This window comes from Salvia miltiorrhiza, chromosome 1 (genome assembly GCF_028751815.1).
Source record: "Salvia miltiorrhiza cultivar Shanhuang (shh) chromosome 1, IMPLAD_Smil_shh, whole genome shotgun sequence".
In the NCBI taxonomy this organism is placed as follows: domain Eukaryota; kingdom Viridiplantae; phylum Streptophyta; class Magnoliopsida; order Lamiales; family Lamiaceae; genus Salvia; species Salvia miltiorrhiza.
In genome coordinates, this window is record NC_080387.1 from 48,701,622 (window position 1) to 48,721,650 (window position 20,029).

The window sequence follows — 20,029 nt, forward strand, 5'->3', positions numbered from 1 at the left end:
CTTCAGGGGTGGATCTGCACCTTAATTTTTTTTTTATAATTTCAGCAACCTACCTCCGGCATCAACTTAACCGCCCCCCGTAATCATCGGCTCCAACTTACACTTTGTCAGCTCGCATGCGCTCAATCTCTTGATCGTTGACTGCTTACCGCCGACATGCATCAGCATCACCAACTCCAGATGTGGACCTGGATCGAATCCTGCTTGGTCCAAAGCAATATCCGTATTTTTTTACTTAGGTCAGGATCCGATCCAAATTCATTAGGTCCAAAAAAATGAGATTCATGTCCAGATCCATTAGATTTACAGGGTCTCGAGTCCTGACCCGGATCCATTCTTTTTTCTCTTTTAAAATAAATTTACAAATATTAAATTAACCAAAAATAAAATCATAATTATTATCTAGAGTTTTAATAATTATTCAAAAATAAATAAATACAATTTAAATATATATATGATATAGATAAATATATACACAATTAATATCATAAGATAAGCCTAAAAGGTTAAGGTGTTGGAGGAGATGCTGTTGTGCGGGGCGGTGAAGAAGCTGGTGGCGTTGCTGCATGTAAGCGGTGGGCAGTCGACAACCAAAAGATTGGGCGCGTGCGAGCTGACAAGGTGCAAGTCAGAATCGATGAGTACGGAGGCGGTTAAGTTGATGCCGGAGGTGGGTTGCTGAAATTTAAAAAAAAATAAAAAATTAAGGTGTAGATTCACCCCTGAAGTAGAGGGTGCAATTAAATCCAAACTTTAACGGACACTTAACGGCGTTAGGCCAGAGGGGGGAATTTGCACCCTTTTCTCGGAGTTCAGAGGTTTAGTTGCACACACAGTAAGTAAGAGGGGTTATACGCTATAGGGGCTACTACTTCGGGGGCCAATCCGCACCTTTTCCCTTGTAAAAATAATAATTGGTGAAATTATTTCCAAAATTAGGTTAGGAAGATGCTTTGGGGACAAACCAAAATAGAAAAAAGAGGAAAATGTTTGAGGGACGGATGAAGTAAATATTATCGATATACGATTAATAGGAGATGCGACACATTAATCGTACATCATATCATACTTCAGTTTTACATATTTGTTTCTTCTAAAATCTTCAATCTCACATCAATTTTTTATAAACTTCATCAAATGAATATTTATATAAAAATGTATTTCTATTATCACAACCTATATTTAATATTATTTCAAATATTGTACTACTAATTTAATTTGATCGTATCAAATTAATTAAAAAAATAATTTATATATAAATTATTTCATATGTTATAATAATAAAAAATAACATAAAATAATTATAAATAATAACATAAAATAATTCCCGTCAAATTTCAACGGGTTAGTAGCTAGTAATATAAAATACTAGTATAGTTTACTTTGAATAATTTACGAGCCAGATAGTGCACTATACTTTAGCTTTCTACTCAGCTGGTTTTGAGTGTGGATATTTAGCGTTTTGGTTATGATTTTTGTAACTTGGTTTTTTGCAGACGTTGGGAGCAATAAAATTTATAAAAATAAAAAAATAAAAATAAATTGAAGATTTAGATTTTAAGACGATGATGAACTGAAAAAATTAATTTGGGGAAGCCAAACAAACAATGACTATGCAAAGTTGCAAACTATATAAAAGTATCCTTTTTTTTATCAGGAAAAGGGGAATATTATAGAAAGAAAAACAGTAAGGTACCAGAGGTACCCGAAAAAGGAGAAACATGCCCGCCCAAAGCCAAGCAAAAGACAGAAAAAACAAAGAAAAGCAGTCAAAAAAACTTCCAAAGAAAAGAAGTCTGAAAAGGAAAGCTTCCAACTCCAAGGTCTTGAAAAAATGACAGCAGCAAAGCTTTCCTTTGATCCACCTGATTCCATAGTCTTCTGCATTGAAAACTCTCCACACCACAGAAAAACAAAAGATGAGCTGTAGCAGTCCAAAAACACCCAAAATCCTCTTGATCCCTTTGCCCTGCCTCGCCAAAACAATGCAGAAGCGTGCACAACAAAACAAGAAGCTAATCACAAAAACAGGAGGCCAAGGAGAAATCCGAAGAGCACCAGGATTGAAGACTAAGCTCATTCTTCAGCACTTTAAAAGATGACAACCAACTCCACAGCCTGGTTTTAACTTCCAAGACCAGATTTTTGACGTCCCAAAGTTTTTTTTCAAATCTGCTCTCGTTTCTTTTTTTCCAAATAAGCCAAACGACACACATCCACAAAGCTTTAAGGATTTTACGACTTCTCTTACCTCTACCCTGATGGCAGAAAGACATGAAATGGTGTACCACGCCTCTTGGTCTTGCCGTCGTGATACCGATCCATCGTTGGATCCTGAACAGTTGCTTATTTATTATGGATTAAGAAGTATAATTATTAGTCTTTGAGCTTGTGATAATTATCGAGAATGGTGAATTATTTAGGTTCCCTACTAACTATACATGAAGATAAGGATTTCAATCCTTTTTAGATTAGGAAAAAGGCTGATGTGACAAAATAATTAAGTTAATCATCCACGTCAGCTTACGGGCTAAAGTTTCATGAAATAATTAAGAGTTGGTCGCAGGTACATTCGACTGTACCGTATACTCAAATTGATCCGTACTCAGATCATTATCAGCATTCTGATCCAAACTTACATCCTGACTCAAATCGTGTAAATGATACTATTCAATTATACAAATGACACTGTCTGTAATTGACATTATTATGTTATACAAATGACACTGCATATAAATGACACTACAACATTGTAAATGAAATTATACATAATTGACATTATTCATAAATATAAAATGACACTTCCTGTAATTAATACTATAAGATTGCAAATGACACTATAATATTTTAAATAACATTATAAAATTGAAAATAACACTATAACATTTTAAAATATTATAGTATCATTTATATAATTGAATAATGTCAATTATAAGCAGTGTCATTTATATAACTGAATAGTGTCATTTAAACGATCTAGATTAGGATGCCGGTTTGAATTAACATGAAGATCACAATCTGGGTATGGGTCAATCCAATCCGGATGAGATTTTGTGAATAATTAATCCCATTCCATGGGGTTTATCATCTTTAATAACGACTTCTGATTTGTGCTTAGGATGTTGAAGACCACAAATTAGTTACCCATTGATACAGCTATAAGATTATGACACTAATGGCATGGTTATCTCGAAGCAATTATTGGAAGCAGCATTTTATTTTATCCATTTTTTTTAAATAAGCAACATTTTATTTTATCCAGTTTTTAAAGTTCTCTGCCACGTAAGAGCATCTAGGGGTGAGCATTCGTTTTTTTTGTTCGATTTTTGTTAAAATCAAATCAAATCAAATTTTTATTTGATTTTAATAAAAAAAATCGAGCCGAACCGAATCGAATTAACCAAATCAAAAAATCGAAATTTTTAGACTGAAAAATCAAACAAAGCCGAAAAATCGAAAAAATCCAAAAAAAACCGAAAATCCGAAGAAAGAAAATAAAAATAAGAAAAAATAAATTAAATTATATTTAATATCAAAATTATATATATATATATATTAATAAAAATTATATATAAATATGTCTATATATTTACTTATAAAGTATATATATATATGTATATATATATGAAATAAATATAATTCAATTTTCGGTTTTGTTTGGTTTTTACAAAACCAAATCGAACCGAACAAAAAAAACCAAATTCTTTTGAAAAATCAAACCGAACCAAACCATATTTCAAAATTTCGATTTGGATCAATTCGGTTATTCGGTTTCGGTTATTTTACTCACCTATATATAAGAGCACCTCCACCTACGAGCCACTTTGAGGCTTTGAGGGTTACACGAATTTTAAGAAATTGATTAAGTGTGTGTGAGTGAAATAAGGGATTAACTTTTATTATGAGTGAGTTATGTGTGGTACACTTACCAAAAAAGAAAATGAATATTCATTTGGTGGACGGACCAAAAAGAAAATATGGATACTCATTTCATGGACGAAGGAAATATTTAGTTATTTCTTTCGTCCATAAAAAATTTGGCATAATTTTTTTTGGTATATTCATATAAAGTGGGACCATGACCCCACTAACAACTTCACTAACATTTTATTAAAATTCATGTCGTTTATAATGTGACAAATGTTTTGTGGAGTGAGTGAGTAATTTTTATTCTCTTTCACATCACCAATGTTCATCTCAACCAAAAATGACACTTTTGTCATTTTTGACGTTTACTAAAAATATGATACTTTTCTTTTTAAAACATGGTTCCACATATTTTCTTTATTTTTTATTCTTATAAATACATTTTATTTACAATTTTCTTATACCACAAATTCAATCTCAATCGCTCATTTCATACAATGGTGATACTCTTTCTACACTACATAAAATTCACCACCAATTGTGTGCATGTGTTGGCCTAGCGGTAGATGGTTAATGCTAAGACCTGAGGTCTTGGGTTCGACCGTCATGCAATCTTTAAATTTCTTTATTTATTTTATCAAAAAAAAAATAAAATTCATGACCAATTTATTAAAACTTGTGCCTGTCAAAAGTGTTATACTTTTGATAGACAGAGGGAGTATAATTGTTTTAAATAATTTATCAACAACCACACCAACCATCCAATGGCATATATTTTAAGTCGGAGAACTTGTGTTTGACTTAAATAAAATATAAACTGACTTTTTTAAAAATTAAAAATTCAATTAAATTTTAAATTCTTTTTTTAATTTTAATTCAGTTTTAATTCCAACATGTCATTAAAATTCATTTCTCCCCCTAGTGGCGGCAGAATTTCATTAAAATCACCAAATTTTCAACATTTTTGTAATATATTTTCTCCGTTCATAAAAAATAGTCTCTTTTTATCATTTTAGAATGTCTATAAAAATTAGTCTTTTTTCCATTTTTAGAATCTATCAATCACATATGGGCCCTCTTCTCCACTCATAATACAATTAATTATCATTATAAACAAGAGGTTATGGCCAAAATATACACGAATTTTGAAAAAAGATGTAATTTTCCCATGAACTTTCAATTAAACCAAAAAAAATACAAGAATTTATATATTTTTTTTGCAATTTTCACCTGAGTTTGACTTTCACGAAATGAGAGTTTAATTGACAGTCGAAATTAAGTTAAATATATTAAATTTTGCTTTCTTAGACCTCTGAGCTTCTAAATATTCTTCATCATCAGAAGTTAGACCAATGACAGGTGAACTTTGACTGTCAATTAAGCTTTAATTTGGTTGAAAGTCAAACTTAGGTGAAAATTGCAACAAAAATATAAATTCATGTATTTTTTGGCTTAATTGAAAGTTCAAATGAAAATTACAATTTTTTTCGAAGTTTGCGTATTTTTTGGTTATAACTCCTAAAAACAATTAACTACATAATTACTAAATTGACGGTCGATCACCCCATAACATGATACTCCCTCCATCCCATCGAAAGTGATGTGTACTCATTTTTTGACTTCCCAACAAAAGTGAGTCATTTCATTTTAATTAAATGTTCCCTGATTTTTCTTTAATTTTGGGTTAATTAGGCAATCAAACCCACAAATTTTTTTTTGGCCCAAGTGCAACAAATCGACCCTCATTTCTTTCATTTCACACAACCATTTCTCTCGGTCTCTCTCTCTCTCTCTCTCTTATATTTTCAGCGAAAGTTCTCCGACTTAAAATAAAATTAATTAAAATATTTAAAAAATGGCATCAAAATTTTAAAACTCACTAAACAAATATATAGTAATATTTTATTCACAAAATTAAAAACATACTTAAACAATTAAACACTACTTCGACGGAGGAAGTAATTGTTATTTTCAGTCTCAGAGGTGTACCTACCAGTGCAATGACCCGATTTTTTTAAAATAAACTACTATTCATGTAAATGAAGAATCTTCATCTTTTTTTTTCTTTGAATTAGAATTACAATAAGTATATAAATATAATCAAATTAATAATCCGTACGCAGACGGATCTTTACACCACACAAATGTGGGAAAATAATCGTACATAGACGGAACCACTGCCCACACAAAAGTGGGAAGACTACACCGCATGCAATCGAGATTCAACCTGAAACCTCTTATAAAGAAGAGTCTTTGGGTGCCTCAACTTTGCCACTTGAGGTAGGCCCCATTGGTGACCCTTAGAGGGTTTCACTAAGCTTATTTTAAAGAGCTTATAAGCTCTTGGAGCTTATAAGGTATTTCAACAGCTTATAAGATATAGTTTTATATGAACTTATAAATTATGAGTTGTTAAAGTATTTGGATAATTGAACTTATAAGATAGAGAGAGATCCTTTAGTTAGAGATATAAAATTTTTGTTAAAGAGAGAAAATCGAAGAGATATGAAATTAGAATGATATGTAATGAAAATAAAAAATTATAGTTGAATTAATTTTATAAAAAGAGTGTTGGTTATAAGATTACGAGAAAATAAGTTAGGTCTAGATGAACTTATTTTTTGAGAACCTTATTGTTGGGGATGGGTCCAACAATTACGGATAAGGACGTCGGGGTCGTCCGTTACGATGGGCACTAGCAACTTGAAACACGAACAACGTTAGAGTCCTTCTCGGAGCACCGGTGGGGGTGTCGATGGAAGGGCCTCTGACGCTCAAGTTAGTAAAAAATATTAATAAAAATCGTATTGAAAACAATTGAAAGTAAATGAAAAAGTAAATCGGGTCGATTTGGTTGATGGAGTTGAAGGCGATTGAGCAATGAGCAAGGGCCGTTGGGTCGTCCCGGTTGATCTGATCACCGGAAAACCTAAGGCTGAGAACGTGGAGGCAGAATAATGCGAGCGGGGAGAGAAAAGCGAGAGAACGTGTTGGAGTGCGAATGATTGTGTCGGTCGAATGACCTAGTTGGTTCTTATTTATACCCTGATGGCCTGACGGCTAGGGTTTTGCTCACGTCCCCCTCAACCCTAGTTGTTTCGATATTTGTGGGGTCGATATCCCTGATCCGTTTTCTGCCTTCTTCCCCAAGTTGCTGCCCTATCTAGGGTTAAGGTCGATGGGCCTTGATAACCTAGAGTACGGGCTGAATTATTTGAAATTAATTCAATTTTTTGGCTTGGGCTTGACGTTTTGGGCCGCGAATATTTGCTCGAATGAGCTATACGAAATTTGCCCACTACACTTATAAGCTCTTAGAGCTTATTTTTTATATCTTATAAGCTCTTTAATAACTTATTTTGCCGAACACTTGAATTTATAAGTTCCTAAACATCTTATAAGCCGTTTTAAAGAGCTTATAAACTCAGTCAAACATCCTCTTAGTCCCTTATTTCATCTTTTACAGTTTTAAATATATTTGGTCTTTTATAAAGTAATTAACTCTTATATTTCGTATGATTACAGAACTTGGTAAAATTAAAGAAAAAAGCTAAAAAAAATACATAGAAAGTTAGACGATTAACTCTCAAATATAAAAAAGGTGTTTGCACAAGTATTATCTAAAAGTTCATTACGATAAGGTGTAAGTTGCAATGTCAAATCGTCTTGAAGAAACAGTTTTCTCCAAGACCAAATCATCAAAAATTTAAAATCCACATGCCAAAATCAAATGAATTATATCCCAGTTTTTTCTATAACTCTATTATCACCTTTTTTTGTCAAGAGTTATATTATGAGCATATCTTTTTTTTTTTTGAAGTACAAAATTTTATATTAAATAACGATAAGTAATATTTGTGATCCAAATAAAAAAATCCACCATTCAAATCATCACACCATCAGATCAAGCAGATCAAGCAGCGAAATTAGCGTATGTTATGCATACCATTTTGAAGAATCCTCATTGGAGACCATTTTTCTCATAAGTAAAGCAGAAGTTTCCAGAAATTACATTTTTGCGTTCTAACCACATCTTTTTCTTCATAATGATTAATGATATTTCATGTCAAATACAGACTATGCGGATCTTAATAGAGACAGAGAAACACAATGTTGTGGAATTGTTCGGGAAGACAATCAACGCAGCAAGAACGTAAAAGAAAAGAACACGGAAGGAATTTATGTGGTTCGGATTTTTCAATCCTACATCCACGGTGCAGAAACAATCAATTCTATTTCACTATGAACACGCAAGAACTTTACAATTACAATTGAGAACACTCAACACTAGAAGAAGTGTATAGCCTACAAATCTATCAAGATTGCTATAATTCCTCACTCTCAACTAGTTTTCAGTAATAGAAATTCTTAAGCTTCAACTCAACAACTAACCTAAGTATTTAATCAAAAGAAATAGCAGTTGAGAAGATTTGAGCTACGCGCCGACTTCTGGTGAAGGATGTGATTCATAAGCAGGAGAAATTGTTTTAAGGAGGGATCAAGTGTTATGTTTATTTTTTTATTTGTGGATTTTAAATTAAAAAAGTGCAATATCCAATAAAATAGCATAATGAATTCAGTAAGGTTAACTACAAAAATTAAATATTTGTAGAATTAATAATATTATTTTTAAATAAAAAAAATTGTCTATTCATTTGATATATGTACATTTTAGTTTGAAAAGAGGGTAAATACAACTTTAAACCTCAAATTATTTGTGGACTATCAATTATATCCTGAACTATTGAAAATATTTTTTTAAATCTTGAACTATCAATTTTGTATCAACTGTACCGTTGATTCATTTTTCACCTTTAAATATTCAATTAGCGTGGCATATACTAACGTCGTTTTGTACAATGTAGGTTAAAAAAAAATCTAAATACATTGTAGCATCCGATGAGCCACGTCAAAATTTTGGAGAAAAAAAATGGAGGAATGGTACAATTGATACAAAATTGATAGTTGAAGGTTTAAAAAAATATTTTCGATAGTTCAGGATATAATTGATAGTGCACAAATAGTTTGAGGTTTAAAGTGATATTTACCCTTGAAAAATACATATTACATATAATTATTTTTCATAAAAAATTCAGGCAAATGCTTATGGTTTGGATGCAGAATAAATCAAAGAATTTGTAGAATGAATATTTAAAGTAGGTGACGGTACTGCCGTTGAAAATCTTGGTTATGGAGAATCTGATGTGATATTATCAGAAAATATTCTTACACTAGATGCAATAAATCCTATTGCATCTATGGTGGAATACACATAGACTGATGTAATGAATAATGCATTTGATCCGAAATTTTTTAAGGATAAATTTATCTTAGCCCCCACCTATTAGATGGTTGATACGATTAATGATTATAATGTCATGTCTCTAATGTCTACCAAATAAATGATTTACTTAAGTTCAGACAACATTTACAAAGAAGATGGACAAGTTGACCTCGATAAAGAAGTATTGTCGGTTGAATATCTCAACACTATCAAGTGTTCAAGATTGTTGAGTTATGAAATTAAATTGAAAGAGGGATGCATAGTCATGCTTTTTAGAAATATTAATCCATCTAATGAGCTTTTGCAATGAACTAGGCTGATAGTAGCTAAACTTTGAGAATGTGTAATTGAAAGCAAGCTCATTTTAGGAAAAAATGCGAACAAGAAGTTTCCTATTGCCATAATGATTATGAGTGCATCAGATTTTACTAAATTTTCTATTTGTTTCAAAAGACTTAAAAGTATTTGTTTTCTATGACAAGAAATATGAGTCAGGACAACGTTTTTCGAATGTAGAATTATATCTATTGAAACATGTGTTTAGTCATGCATGAACAACTGTACGTGTCAATCTCAAGAATCACTACAAAAAGAGATCTAAAGATTTTAGTATGTGATGAGAATGGTCATACACATGACACAACAACTAACATGGCATATGATGAAATTTTAAATAGATTATAAGGTAATTACAAATTTAATAATTTATTCAGACTTTGTAAGTTGAAGTCATTATTGATATTATTTAATTCATTATTTGTTTTTATTTTTTTAGTGACTCGTTGTAGCTACATACATCCTAAGTTAGGTAAATTTCAAATAAATATTGCAATTTATCTAATAAAATTTTGTGGATAAATACTCTTCTTATATATATATATATATATATATATATATTTCATAAGACATAATTTAACCCAATTCCAAATAAATGTTACAGTTTTATATTTTAAAACTATTTCATTCAATTCTCTATTTTAGTAAAATAAAATTCATGAATAAAAATTATATTAGATAATTCCAAAAATTTATATAATAATGAATTCTCGTTGAATTTCGACTGAATACTTACTAGTTATGTTTATTTGAAAACATTGTGACAATATGATGAGCAATATCAATTTTTTGAAGTTAAAAAATGAATACGGACTATAATTGATATAAAATCAATTCTTTAAGATTAAGTATTTATAATAATTAAAATATTATTAATAGCATAAATATAGTTTAAAATTTAAAACAATATGTATCTTTTTATTAAATATAATATTAATCAAATATACTTTCACCCTTCAAGTTCAAACCCGTGCTCCACATGGCTGTTGGATCTGTCAAGGCCGGGTAGGGCTGAGCCCACCTGGCCAATAGGCAAAATCGGGTTGGGCTGATCTAACACCCGGAAATGGGTTTTATGAACAAAAATTCCAACGAATTTTAATTATTTGTGGCGCAACATAAATCTGACCAGCCCATCCAATCGGGCTAGACTAATTTTGTCTAGGGGAAACCAAATATTCTAAATCGAATAATCGAATTGATTCAAATCGAAATATTTAAATATGATTCGAATTTTTTGATTTGATTTGTTTTTATTTTCCAAAATAATTTGATTTTTTGTTTCGATTTTTTAAAATCGAACAAAACCGAAATCGATTTATATTTATATAATACTCCATACACATAGGGCTGTAAACGAGCCGAGCCGAGCCGAATACAAGCAGGCTCGAGCTCGGCTCGTTTAAATATTCGGGTGTTCGAGCTCGGCTCGAGCTCGATTCGAGCTTTTATTTTGATGATCGAGCTCGGCTCGTCACCCACATACTTAACTCGAGCTCGGTTTGAGTTCGGCTCGGGTGATGCTCGATAATGTCGAATTCAAGCTTGAGCTCGAGCTCGGCTCGTTAGATGTTCGTATGTATGATGTTCAAGCTCGAATTTATTATAAATTTAAGAAAATCTTCTTAATTAATATGTTATTCGAGTTCGAGTTCGACTCGTTTAAGGCTCGTGTACTAACTCGATTGAAGGCTCGACTGAAGGTTCGTGAACAGGCTCGCGAACAATTGAATTCGAACATGTTAATGAGCTCAACGAGCCGAGCACTGTCAGGCTCGATAAAAATTTCGAGCCGAAATCAGGCTCGAGCTCGGCTCGTTTATTATCGAATCGAGCTCCGAACGAGCTTTTTTCGAGCCGAATCTCGAATAGCTCGCGAGTAGCTCTGTTCATTTACAACCCTACACACACACATAAATCTTAAATACAATTAAATTTTACCCTTATTTTGTTTTTTGGGTAGAGTTATTTCGCTGTTTTAATTCTATTATTTCGATTTGATTTGGTTTTTTATTTTTTAAAAATTAATATAAATTTAATTTAATTTTAACAAGAATCAAATGAAAAATCGACACCCCTACATTTTACACATTAGTATATGCCCATTCGTGCGATGCACGATGGAAATCGAAATTATACGATAAATTTAAATAAATAAAAATAATAAAAAATCAAAATATAAACAAATACAACATATGTTTTAAAAACAAAATATAATAATTCATATCAATTACTCAATAAAATCCTGAATTTAAAAATGTATGTTTTCAACTTATACAAAGTGTAATGATAATTATAGTTATTAAATAAATTTAAAAATTATTCGAAAATGAAAATTTGCATTATGCATATTATTATATAAATTATTCATCATAATAAATATTTTCATACATAAATATAAATAAAATTTGTAAATTTGTAATGAAGAGACATAAAATAAACATTTTAAAATTTTCATAACTTATTCAATTTAAATTTATTTTTGATGATTTTTATACTATATTTAATTTAAGATACATATTGATTATTTTATTCATGAATCAAACTTGATGACGTTTCGAAAATAATTAAAATATAAAAAATAAAAAGAAAAAAATAGTGAAAAATTGGTGGAAGAAGAGAGATAAAGAAAGGGGGAAAAATGGAGGGAAAAACTCCTCTTTTATATTAGTATTATATAGATTTAATAGCTACATGTATTGTTAAGGGCCGTGCGAACGGATGGTTCTAACAACCTAATTACCCTAATTATGGTTTAATCATATTTTTTTTTTTTTTTTTGAGGAATATGGTTTAATCAAATTTTAGTTGTGGACTAATTAATCAAAGGGTTGGGACATTCGCACCCAAATTTTCGTCAGCTGAAAATACGACTCCATCAATCAAGCAAACTCTCTCTCAGAATTTATGGCATATATAAAGAAACATTCTATGATGGGATGAAACCCCTCCTCTCCTGCACTTGTCTAATTATATATCAATTCCTATCAATATCTGAAATTAACTGAGGACCACAGAATCTTCCAAATTAAGTGATAAACATGGGAGTGTAGGGGACCGGACAGCCCTTCAAAGTGATTATCAATTTGTTATTGCAAACTTAATTAGGATATATACATTTCCTAATTAAAGAAAATTAATCTCTTCTAACCTAATATATATAGTGATGTCACCCAATTAATCGAAATGAGTCATTTTTTTTTCTTAAGAGGAATCGAAGTGAGACTTTAACTGCTCGACAAATATATATACATATAATTGTTTCTATTAGAATCTTTAATTTATTATCCAAAAAAAATTAACGGCTTCGCATGTGATAGGGTTGGAGGTGTCCAATGCTAGCATCATCCTTATATCTACTACATATATATATCATCATCGACCAACAACACACATTTTAACTAGTTGTACTGTTCTTTTCCAGGAATAACTAAATTTCTTCTTGCATGAAACTTACTTTACTTAGTGTGTTTTTCCTGTCCAATATGCTCGCAGTTCGCTTTCTTTATAAATTTATCATAAGAAATAAGAGATAAAAAGACAATTATCTCTTTAAATGTTTTATTCCTTTTCTTTCATTTTCTAAAAAAGAGAATTTGAACCTTTTTCATTCATTCTTTACAACTTAGTAGTAAACATCATCGGTTTTTGCAAAAGTTAATTTAGTTTGGAAAAAATCTTGAAACAGACATGATTAATGGAGGAAAAGGCGAAGAGATTTCATTAAGAATCCATCCATGGTAGCAACATTTTGAGATGAAATATGTGAAAACAAAATCAGTCACCAAAACCAGTCACTAATTAAATCCTACTAAGAAAGGAGGAAAAACAAATGAAGACAAAAATCCGAGAAAAAAAAATTAAAGAGTTGCAGCACTAGGTGTGATCCAGTGATAATCCTCACATTGCTCCTCCTGAAAAGGGAAAATAAGAAAAAAAGAGATAAATAACCAAAATATGAAGAGAAACATCAAACAATAGATTGTTTGCATAATAGCGTAAGTAATTTACCATAATCTTTAGGCGTGTGGCATTTATAGCACTCCATCCTGCTAGCATAATTATGCATGCCGCATCCAACTCTGTTGACAATATATAAAGGTGATTGAGTGGATGAAATTTATATATATAAAAAAAGAAAAAGGAAATTAAAAAGAATATTAATAGACGAATTAAATTACCTGGAGCAGATCCAGTCGCCGGTTTTCCAGCCGGGGACGGCGTAGCCTGCCGGGGCCATAATTCGGGCGTCATAACCGCAATAATCTTTGGAGGCGCAGCACCTGTAGCAGGTGGTCCTGCTGGCGTAGTTGTGGGCGCCGCAGTTCATGGCGCCACAATACCAGTCTCCCGCCAAAACCTCGCTCTTCTGCAATGCGCCGCCGTACGCCGCCACCTCCGCCGCTCCGGCGTACTTGGGGCACCCGCACCGCTGGCACGTGTCGCGCTTCGAGAAATTCAGATGCTGGCACGCTCCACACATCCAGTCTCCTTGCCTGCTCATCTTCTCGCTGCTGCTGTGTTTTCTCACCTGATCAAATGGTTGTAGCAACTAGTTTTGTTGTTTGGAGTTGGTGATTTTGGGGAATGAATTGGTGTGGGGTTTTTATACTTGTCAAATAGACTCGTTTGTGGGGGCCTCCCTCCTTCAAATTAAACTCATATCACATTCACCGCCACACCTATTACAATACTTTTTTATTCCCTCTGTCTCGTTACAAACGATCACGAAGATTAAGAAATGTGTAATTAGTAGATAATGTGAATTGATAGAAATTATTTAAATATTAGATGTAAAAAGAGAATATATATATATATATATATATATATTGCCAAAAAAGAAATGAGATATTTGTAATGAGACATTTCATTATAGAAAGTGGAACATTTGTAATGGGACGGAGGGAGTATTACATATCATTCTATTTAGAAACGGTCTCCGCGCACCCCAAATCACTATTAATTAATTTATTAATAATTAATAAAGTATTATTTAACAAACTTTAATTACTTAATTAATTTTAAATACTCTTTCCGTCCCAATATATAATAACGTCTCAAAAAAATGGAGAACACAAATTAAGAAAATTTATATATAGTAAATGAGGAGACAGTAGTGAAAAAGTAAGAGATAGATAAATTAATTAGTAGAGAGATAGAGATAGTAGATAAGGTAAATTGTTTTTTTTTTTTTTTGGATCGAAAAGTTATAAATGGACCAAAAAAAATGAGAGTAAGATTTAAGGTAGAACTCATGGTGCTGTAGCCTATAGAGCGCACTATTTATTTTAAGTTATAACATTTGGACCTAAAATTTAAGTAAAGTTTCGAAGCTACTAAATGTAATTAAGTAAATACTACATTCGTCTCATTGATAATGGCTTATTGGATGGGACATGTCATTATCAATGGGACGGACGAAAAAGGAAAGTGAGTCATTATGAATGGGAGTAATAAATATATTTTTTTAGAAATGAGTGTTAGATTTTGTGAGGAGAATGGATGGGTTGTTACAAGTTAGAAGGTGGTGAAGCAATGGCAACTTTATGGATGAATGATTCCCATATGCATTATTGCTGGGGAAAGAGTTTGAAATGCTATTCTGTATTCGACGGCCATTTGTGGTAAGGTGTTATGAGGGGAAGATGTTATTTGGGAGTGGGTGGAAACGTAAGCCAGTTGCCACGGTGGACGCCACGTAGGTGTCGAGCCGGAAGGGGAGGGGGAGGGAGATCATGTACACATTTTTTCACATGGCGGAATCGATTCCTTATAATGCACATCCATTGACAAAATTCCATTCCAATAATTCAATATCCATTTGAAGATAGATAGAAGTCCGATCCACTAGCATTACACATTTACACAAGCCACTATCTCCAATTCAATGTGGGACTTCAATACACCCCCCCGCACGCGCAGCGTGGACTATCCCAAACGCCATCTGTTGACAACGATATTGGGGGGGTCCATCATTGGATTGGGTTGACTCTGATACCATGTTAGAAATGGATATTGGACCCATTCATCCCTTAAAAGACCTTATAAGGGAGAGGATTGTCTCACCATATAAAGTGGCTCATGCCACTATCTCCAATCCAATATGGAACACTTCAATAGTTAGTATTGACAGCACTGTTGTGTTCATCACCTAGCATCTCTTTGCTTGCACGCAATAATGGAGATACCACATTCCCAATACGATGATATATATGCATGCCCTCTCTCTCTCTCCTGCACGAAATAAGGAAGCCAAACTCAACACAAAAAATCATGTCAACAGTATATTCTGCAGGAAAACAACTTTCCTTGTCCCCAAACAAAGCAACTCCATGCACTAACAATTAATGTTCACAAATGGCTACTTTAATAGTATTTGCTTCATCAACACATGATCTCTTGGAAAATTTTAATTTGACGTGTGTTGAATGTTTTTATATAAGAAATTTTATTGCAAATTAATATACTGCATGCAGAATCTCCTGCCTTTTGAGTAGATACACATAGAAGTTTCCATTTATATATGCCTTTATTTGCCCACAAAAATAGATTAAGACTTTATAGTGTCTCACTGTGTCTGATTATATATAAAAACTGAAAAGCTCTTCTCTATTTGTTTATTAAACAAATACGCTAATCTTTAACAATCTTTCAGCTCAAACTTGACCCGATAAATAATTACATTAATCAATTTACTTGAGCTTAATTCAGTTGAAACTTGTCTATACTAGATGGGTAAATTAATCATTGATCCGAACTCAAACTCAAACATTTGTTGTAATAATAACAGTAAAGCTAGATCAAGTGAATAAGGAGCTGTGACATACTATATATGTATCTAATTTTATGAGTGTGAATACAGGGGGCCGATCCTTTATTTGCTGACATGACAATACGTTTGTCAGGCTGGTTTATCCTTATTAAAATGTTAAAGTGATTAAAATGGAGTGATGATCCTACATTTATAGGTTTATCATTTATGTGGAGTAATTTTACTAAAAATAGAAAAAAAAAAAACATGAAATTCAAAGACGAACTAAAATGACAAAAGGGGCATGAAATTAGGGGACGGATGAAGTATTTTTCTTGAGTCATTCACTCAATCTCATTCATAGCTTGTTTATTCAATAATTATATATATATATATATATATTTGCATCTTTTAGGCTTTAAACGGATTTTTAATGGTAAGAAGTGTATAAAATGTGTGTGTGTTTTTTTTTACGCTTAATGTTGGACTTAATTTATGCATACAATCAAACAAAATATATATATATATATATATATATATATATATATATATATATATTGTTAGAACATTAATATGCATCATGTTTAATACATGCAATACGCATATTGTATAAAGTGAATTGAATCTCGTACCGCATCAATTGTTTTTCTAATGAAAAAGAGAAAGGCGATTTCATTTGAAAGATTTAGGATATGATGAAGAAAACAGGGGCCGATGGTGGAGGCTGTGGTGGTTTTCGGTGTTAAGCTAAGCTTATTTTAAAGAGCTTATAAGTTTTGGAGCTTATAAGATATTTCAAGAGCTTATAAGATGTAATTTTTAAGAGCTTATAAGTTGTCAAATTGTTTGGATAATTGAGCTTATAAGTTAGAGTGAGAATTTTTTTGCTATAAAATAGAAAATATTTTTTCAAAGAGAGAAAATCAAAGAAAAATGAACTTGAATGATAGTATATGATAAAAATAATAAATTATAGTTGAAAAATATTTGTAAAAGAATTATTGTATATGAGATTATAAAAAAATAAGTTGGGGTATAAGAACTTATTTTTTGGGGAGCTTATAAGCTCTTGGAGTTTATTTTTGGAACTTATAAGCTATATTTAGGAACTTATTTTGTCAAACACTTTGAAGGAACTTATAAGCTGTTTTAAGGAGCTTATAAGCTCAGCCAAACTCCCTCTTGTTGATCGGTTTTATGATGGTGAGACATTGACTGAATTGAGGAATGCGGATTGGAGAAGTATTGCAAGAATGAGAGATTGGAGACATTAAAACATAAAACTACACAAAGTTAAACATAAACCAACATCACATTGTATATGGGTTGGGATCTATTGAGAAGTCAATATATTTCGTTTTAATTATGTCAATAACTTTATCGAAAAAATCAAGAGACCGCATGAATAGACATTTATTCATAAACACGCCACCTTCAGGATTTGAACCTCAGGCGGCCTTCAGTAAATTTATTATGTTCAATAAAATTGTTGGCGTATTCAGTAAATTTATTGACTTATTCAGACCGCTCTTCTCTTTCTCTCAATATTTAACCTTCTCTATTGATCTATTTCCCATTGTATATATATATATAGGGAAGAGTTCAATGGAGACCACTCCCCTACATAGAGAATGAAGACCAAATCAGAGCCATTGATCTCACCAAAATCAATGAATCAGATTCATCCGAATTCTTCAAGTTTAGGAAATTCCGTAAATTCCTCATTTTCCAATTTTGGGAACTAACGAACATTATATGAACTTACGAACATAAGTATGTTTATTTGTATGTTCATTTGTTTTTATACGAACATATCGACGAACATTAGTATGTTCATTTGTTTTTTATACGAACACATAGACGAACATTAGTATGTTCGTAAGTTCATAATAATGTTCGTTGGTTCTCAGAATTGGAAAATGAGGAATTTACTGGATTTCCTAAACTTGAAGAATTCGGATTAATCTGATTCATTGATGTTGGTGAGATCAATGGCTCTGCTTTGATCTCTATTCTCTATGTATATAGTGGTCTCCATTGAAGCTGACCCTATATATATATATATATATATATATATATATATATATATATATATATAGGGGCGCGCTCCAGTGAGACCCCCTATTTTTCGTGTAACATGAGGACAATGAATAAGACATATAATACTAACGAATAAGACGTATATCTAACGAACAAGATGTATATACTGATGAAAAACAAGATTTAAAAAATTGGTAATGAATAAGACATATATACTGATGAACAAGACAGTATATACTGATGAACAATGCATATGTATTGATGAATAACAAAATTTAAAATATTATGCTCCCTTCAGGATTCGAACCCTGCGAAAAAAATCTCCCTCCGGATACAATCATACAATATCAGCCATAGAATTGATAAAATAAATGTACCAGATTGTGCCCTACATCTCACTAAAATTAAGGGGTCTCATTGGAGTGGTCCTATATATATATATATATATATATATATATATATATATATAGGGTGCGATTATAGTGAGAACCACAATTATCGTGAGAACATAAGAACCAATAAAATTACTGCATCTGCTATACAAATTAATGCATCCGCTATTAAATTTAATGCATCCGAAAAAAATAATTTTTTTGCTCCCTTCAGGATTCGAACCCAGCACCTGCATCCATCCACCAAAGATAATGCATCCACCGTAGATCTTGATGATCGAATGGCTTAAAATGGTTCCCCGTTCTTATTTTATTAGTGGTTCTTATTTGAACCTCTCCCTATATATATATATATATATATATATATATATATAGATAGATATAGAGAGAGATTGAGAGAGAGATAAACGTTATGCTACATTCATGTTTAGCTCTCGTTAGCGTTATCTTTTTTGTTTTAGGCATTTATTTTTATTCTAATACTACTTCATATATTGTTATTGAGATCATTAATTTATAAATTACATAAAAATCAAAGTTTGATTTGTTCATATTCCCTTTAACTTCAAATAATTAATAAAAGAATAAATTAGACTTTGATTTTTATTTAATTTATAAAATTAATGATCTCAATAAGAGTATAAAGTATTAGAATAAAAATAAATGCCTAAAACAAAAAAGATAACGCTAACGAGAGCTAAACATGAGCGGTGCTCATATAAGAAGCTCACATAAGATATGTAGCATATCATTTCTCGAGATATATATATATATATATATATATATATATATAATATAAATTCAGCATTCATATTTCATACGCAAATTTGTTCATTGATATATGCATTTTTAAAAATTGTATGAATTCACGAGGCCTGTATTTTTAAAATCACAAAAAAAGAAGGAAAAAAAAACAAAAAGCACATGTCCACATAACAACAATCTAAGACGTCCACATAAACACAGTAAATGTCAAGATTGAGTTTATATACTCCCACCATTCCGCGAAGCTTAATCACTTTTCATTCGACATGGGTTTTAAAGAGCTATTAATATTTAGCGTGTTAAGTGTGGTAGGTGAAAAAATAAAAAGATGAATAAAAGGAAAAACTTTTGTCATATAAGAAAAATAGTAAGCTTCACAAAACAACTTGAAAAAAAATACTGATCAATTAGTTTTACGAGACGAAGGAAGTACTACCTAAAGCATGAGTATTATCGAAACCCAATCACAAATACTATATTTGATAAGAAAGAATCATCCATCACCACAATTTTTCACCAGACAAAATGAATATTCTAATCCACGTCCAAAACAAATACTACAAAATTAATTTTTGTAAAAAAATTAGATATATA

The 20,029-nt window shown here is 31.5% G+C and overlaps 1 protein-coding gene across 2 annotated transcripts; it reads right to left on the reverse strand.

The window, feature by feature from the left end:
* Window positions 1–13,185: 13,185 nt before the first annotated feature.
* On the reverse strand, window positions 13,186–14,107 carry LOC130988743 (uncharacterized). Of its 2 annotated transcripts, XM_057912697.1 has the most exons (3): window positions 13,669–14,107; window positions 13,499–13,569; window positions 13,186–13,401 (listed from the first exon to the last, which is right to left on the reverse strand). In XM_057912697.1, the coding sequence occupies exons 1-3, from the start codon at window positions 13,989–13,991 to the stop codon at window positions 13,388–13,390; spliced, it is 408 nt and encodes a 135-aa protein (XP_057768680.1). In that variant the 5' UTR covers window positions 13,992–14,107; the 3' UTR covers window positions 13,186–13,387. The 2 variants fall into 2 exon arrangements, with proteins under 2 accessions (XP_057768680.1, XP_057768672.1); XM_057912689.1 differs by having other exon boundaries at window positions 13,186–13,569; window positions 13,669–14,070.
* Window positions 14,108–20,029: the final 5,922 nt, after the last annotated feature.